The following is a 5,974-nucleotide window of genomic DNA, read 5'->3' as shown; positions in this document are numbered from 1 at the left end:
ACTAGGTTCCAATGTTTATCTTCTTATGTTATATATCATTTGTTATTTTTGTGTTTATGAATTTTTATAGTAGAAACTCCATTCACTTCTATATGCATGTGATTATGATGAATCTATTTAGCATGTGTATGAAGAAGGGTGAAGTAGTAGTCACTCTTGCAAGAGATATCAGTGGCTTAATTCCCTTCATAGCTTGCCACTCTTCTATAAAATAAGGTACACTTAATACATAAAGTAAACAATGTACACGCACTTCCTTATGACCTTAAAGTGTGTTGAGGTTTTATTAAAACATTCACTTCTCCACCAAGAAAGTAAACAATGTGCACCCACTACATCAAGAAGTCTAATATTAAAATTAAAATTTGATGGGAAAATTATTGTCTAATGACTCTTAACACTTGTCTAGGATTTTATGCTTTTACAAAATTCTTTGTTTAGAATAAATTCAACAATTTATAGCTAATACAAAACAATATCTTATATATAATTTAGAACTTGAAAGTAAAATCTAGGACAAAACATAAAGTATAAAAGTATATGAAGATAGTGGAAAAAGAAAGTGTCGCCCTCCTTAAGATGCATTATAGTTTGATGTGCGATAGGAGTGATATCACAGATTTTGCTTCCATTACAATAGATGAAAAGAAAAAATGTAGTAGTTTGAATTTCAAAAAATTGAAATGAACCAGAATAAAATAATATATGATTGAAAATAAAATTTAAATTAATAGTATGCAAGAGAAGTAACATTAATCCAACAATTCCTTTAGATCTTATGGATATTATTTCCAAAGTCATTTGTAATAATTCTATTTTAAAATTGATTGTTGAAAAATGAAATAATAGTTCTCAATCCTTGTTGTAAAAGCAAAGTGATAAATGGCATACTATGATATAGTAAAAGTTAATTTTGATGACACATCAATCCACCCTCCTTTCTCCCTTGTAGTAGTAAAGTTGACTTCAAAGAACCAAAACAAATGGGAAAACTCAATCCAATAATCTAATTTGTGCATACAACAGAATAAATTTATAAATAAATCAAAATAAATGTAATGTATTTTCTGGAAAAGATGAAGATGTGTGAAAAAACTCAATCCAATAATCTAATTTGTGCATACAACAGAATAAATTTATAAATAAATCAAAATAAATGTAATGTATTTTTCTGGAAAAGATGAAGATGTGTGAAAAACTTTTGTTCAGAAAACAACATATAGGATTCGATAATTTTATTAACATTTACAAGACTAAACAAACTTAAAAAACTAAGAAAACAACCTAAATGAAATTACAAAATAAAAAATCCCAAAAACTCTAAATCAGTTAGAACTGAGAATCTTTGGGCTTTATTAAGATCTCTCAAACTTTCTACATAAGAACACCTACGCTGAGTTCAAGCAGTCAGTGAAGACTCTTTCTGGGGAATTTTTTTTATTGTTGATAGAAGGGATCTAAAAATGATAGCATGCTTGGTAAGGAGAGAGAGGAGGATTTGAATATTTGGCGGACACAATTTGTGACCAGACATGAAAGTTTGCTCGCTCTGTGTAATGAGTTCCATCCCAGTTTACAAATTTTGATGGATCTTTGCAAGATCCGCCTGTCACCACACTCCCATTAACATTGCCCGTCTGTGCGCACCGCACTTTATCGTTAAAATTATATGGCAAACCTCCGTACCCGCAACATGCTGCCAGCGGATGCTCAAACCCTGTGCACTCAAACCCAAACTAATATATTATTACCAGTGAAGACAACCCAAAAGTTTAATGTTTTCTAAAAGATTATCCAAGAAGAATTTGCACTACCCAAGTGTTTAATTTGCACAGCTCATGGGGCGGCAAACAGATTCCACACTGGAAAGCTATAAAGGTTTGTTTTTCCTCTACCCACGAAAAATAAAGATTGAATTTTGAAAGAAATACTAGAAGAAGAATGAGAGAGCAATATACCATATTGTGATGCATTTGCAATGAGGGAGTATTTGATGGAGTAAATGTCTACGTAAACAATGGTAGCTTCTGGAAGGTTTGATGAGAACTGAGTGCAGGCAGATTTTAGCAGGGCATTGAAGGTCTGAGAGGCGTTGTTGTAGACTACCGCGCACCCATTCTTATCCAATTTCGACAGATCACTGCGAATGCCTGCAAGAGTTCGAGGTAAACAGCCCAATGGTCCAGTGTTATGAACTACAAAGTTTCGACCGCCTTCGCTATACAAATCCTGCAAACATCAAAGAATGGTGTCCTCATCAAAACAAGCACAAACTCGAAAACCGAATTCAATTGTTTTAAGAGATGGGAGGGAAATTAATATGAATAAAAAATTATTTCTTCAATTCATAAGAAGATATTAAATAATGTCGCAGTTCACTCTCGGTCACAAGAACAGATAACTATTAGCAATTTACAGTCACACAAGAACAGATAACTATTAGCAATGTACAGTCACACAGTTAACTGGGTAGGTAAATGGAATGGGCACGGTTATATGCACTCATGATTTTTTTTAAAAGTACTACAATTCGCCTGGTACAAAGGGGAGAATAATTAGTAATGTACAGCTACACAGGTCACTCTGTAAAAAGAAGAAAGCAAGGACAGAAAACTACGAAAAATTCACATCATTACATCACACTCTGTGTGTGTGAAAAAGACAGGTGCCTTAATCGATTCGATGGTTGAAAAGGACGGGTGCCTTGATCGATTCGATGATAATTACATCACAGCAAAAAAGGAAATGATAGATCTACTTTAAAATAACAAGGCTAGTCTCCAGATTAAATGAAACTTTTTAAAAGATTTTTCCAAAAAAAAATTTAAATTTGCAGATCATAAGATCATAAAGATCAAATGTTGAAATTTTCAGAAAAAATTCATGATATTATAATTTTTTTTGAAAATTAGTCAACTGTATATATCTTCCACGAAAATTGTGTCGAATTCGCCTACTTTGCACAGGACAATATCACTTCCTAAGCAGGTGAGATTTTAAATGCATACAATTTTCCTATCCTCGTTTCAATGGATTAGCTTAAAGTGAGATTTTACTTATCATTTTTTAAACCTCAATTTATAAAATCGACCAGCAACATCCCCAAATTCATTCCATGTGTTCAGTAAATCCTGAAAATAGCTAAACGTGTGGTGGAAAGCAAATCATCCCAAATATTACTAGGGTTTTTTCAAGGTGGGAAAGGATTCTAACAGCAATGGCATTAGAACATCCAGATATGGCACAAAGAAAAAAGAAATCAAATATAAGCTTCCTAAAAATCATGTAATTCTTTTACCGGTTTGGAACTAAGAATCTGCTGGAAAGCCTAATTTCAAAATGTGCAAGGTAAAAGAAGTTGCAAACAGATAAAATTACCTTCAACTGCGATGCAATGTTGTCAACAGTCTGAGGAATCACAACATTGTTAATTTGGCGCAGCGTCAAATTGGCAGTGAAGGCGTGAAAAATGTCATTTTGGCCGATGTCAATTGTATACAGCCCTTTCTCAAAAGCGTTCCATGTTGGAAGGAGGTTGCTCTCATTCTCACCTGCCATAAACATCTCTTAAAACTTGTGATTTTGAAGAAAATATAACACATATACACATAAACACAGAGCATATATATACAGAAATCGAAAGAATATATACATAAATATAGAACACATGCATAAAAAAGAATATATACATAATATAGAACATATATACATAAAAAGAGACAATATATACATAAATACCTCGAGAAATACTGTCCAAAACCCGGGCTTTAAATCGCTTAAACTGGTCGATTTGCACAGACATAGGAAAAGTGGTTGCAGTGCGATTTACAGTGGCCCCGACGACTGCAAAATTCGCGCCATGACTGAAATTTGAGCCCACAGACTCCAAATACGGACTCAAAAACGGCATATGCATACCCTCACCTGTAAATGCACATCAAAATTTCAATGTCAACAAAAAAAACAAATGAGCCGAGAAGATCACCACGACAAAAAGATGGAAAACGTACAAAGAAAATCAATGATGAGGCGGCCATTGCAGACTCTTCCAGTGGGCCTTTTGAAGAAAGTCTCTCCATTTGGCGGCTTGGAAATCATGCCCAGGCCGGCCAGCTGTGCCCCTGTATCCGAGTTCGAATCCCCGAAGTTGAAAATTGCACTAAAATGGCAACCCCCAAAAGCCGCTACACAAATATTTCTCCCAAAGGTCACAGCCAAGAGAGCTGAAATCAAAGCCGCCCATGGAACCGTCATTTTGCAGAGAGATCAAATGTGCCCAAATCCTTTTCTTTCTGGTTAGAACAAGTATTTTCCCGTCGCCATTTAAAGCCAGAGGTGAAAAAATCTAAAATTGAAAAGTTAATACGCCACCATGAATTCCACTGATTATCAGTGCTTGCAAGCGCAGACGGAGCAGAAGCCATGGCAGGCCGAGTGGGTCACAATAATCGATAGGGCAGAAACCTTAATCTTGATTTACGCCATTGTTTTTCTAAATTAAGTTTGTCGGTGAGAAAATAGTGTACTGTTATAAATGATTGAAACAGCTGGCCAAAAATAAAGGACAGCAAAACAAAGGACGGAATGGGGTAGATTAGTTCCCCTGTTTCAAAGGAATCTACAACAGTACTGCTCGCGTTTTCCTCCTGTTATGAACGTGTTCCACGTCGGACATATATATCTCACAGGGAAGTTAAGATGCATAAGTTTTCTGAGGACAGTCTTTTCAATTTGCAGAGTAAACTTCATGTATATGCATTAGTTTTAGCTTTATTTAAGCTTCTTTACTTGCAATAAAGTAGACTGCAGTTTGTAGGACTTGACTGAGGCGCGCCATTATTCTTTTTTAAGAAGAGGTTTAATGATGGCACTGGCGATAGAGGCATCTATGCTTCCTGCATCCCGATGTACAATGTGCGTGTACAGCGTATTCACTCCACTGAGAACAGAACATTTTCTATTTTTTAATGTGTTCAATTTATATTTTCAAATATCTAGATGTCACTGACTCGGTATATAAATTTTATTTACCTTCGTCTATATTAGTAATCAAGTGACAATAAAATTGTTAGTCAAATTTAACCACGTACACAAAACCTGTAATAATATAGGTTTTAATAAGGTTCTTACAATCTTTAACAATTTCAAAGAAATGATAGTTCAATAATTAACAATAATTAAATAGAGTTATGGGTTTTTAAAGGACCCCCAAATTCTTATAAGTTTTAAATCGGCTTTAAAAATTAAATTAGACCCAAAATCATTGCAAAGTTTTGGAAGGATCCTTTAACCAATAACATTCATTGCATGAGATAGACCAAATTAAACCAGTAGCTTTAAAGTTCCCCAAACAAAGAAATACAAGGAATTTTGAGAGAGTTCCAAAATCTGGAGACTAGTTAAATTAACATGTCTTAAATAGGATCCTACAACCTTGAAAAAACCTCATAGCTATCATCCTCTTGCACAGGTTTCATTGGCACTGAGAGGGGGGTGGAATCACTACTAAGGCCTCATAAGATGTAAACCATGGTATGAGTCATCCTTGTGGGTATGAATCAGTTCTTTACTTTCTCTAGTCACCAATCTTTTATTTGACAATTTCGTATGCAACTTTGTTATAATTATCTCGCACATGCACAACATCAACAATCTCAACAACAACTAAAGTATAAAAAGTCTATGTTTACTTCCCAATACCTGAGCACCTAAACCTCATTTGAAAATCCCACTCGAACTGATGGATTCATAAGTTTGAATTCTTACACAGACTTAGTCACAAAACACTGTGATACCTACGAGTTAATTTAACACCGACAATGGTTTTTATCCTCTCATTAAGGGTTCCCATGAACAAAACTAATGTGTCATTGATGTATTCTTTCTTGTGTGAGTTTATATGGTTCTTTGGTGTTGCTTTCATCATTGTTTTATTTCTCAATCAATTGATAGTTAATATAATAAAACAGTAGCT

At 34.4% G+C, this 5,974-nt stretch overlaps 1 protein-coding gene across 1 annotated transcript; it reads right to left on the bottom strand.

Moving 5' to 3' along the window:
- Nucleotides 1-1,329: 1,329 nt before the first annotated feature.
- LOC149561292 (GDSL esterase/lipase At1g09390-like) lies at nucleotides 1,330-4,464 on the bottom strand. Its single transcript, XM_089825059.1, has 5 exons — nucleotides 4,011-4,464; nucleotides 3,739-3,924; nucleotides 3,379-3,551; nucleotides 1,959-2,229; nucleotides 1,330-1,717 (listed from the first exon to the last, which is right to left on the bottom strand). Exons 1-5 carry the CDS (start codon nucleotides 4,252-4,254, stop codon nucleotides 1,458-1,460), a joined length of 1,134 nt encoding a protein of 377 aa, XP_089681185.1. The 5' UTR covers nucleotides 4,255-4,464; the 3' UTR covers nucleotides 1,330-1,457.
- Between the last annotated feature and the right edge of the window lie 1,510 nt (nucleotides 4,465-5,974).

This window comes from Cupressus sempervirens, chromosome 4 (assembly GCF_028749045.1).
Source record: "Cupressus sempervirens isolate cs-2001-9-10 chromosome 4, ASM2874904v1, whole genome shotgun sequence".
NCBI lineage: Eukaryota > Viridiplantae > Streptophyta > Pinopsida > Cupressales > Cupressaceae > Cupressus > Cupressus sempervirens.
The sequence above is the reverse complement of the archived record's forward strand: the minus strand, read 5'-3'. Positions and strand labels throughout refer to the sequence as shown.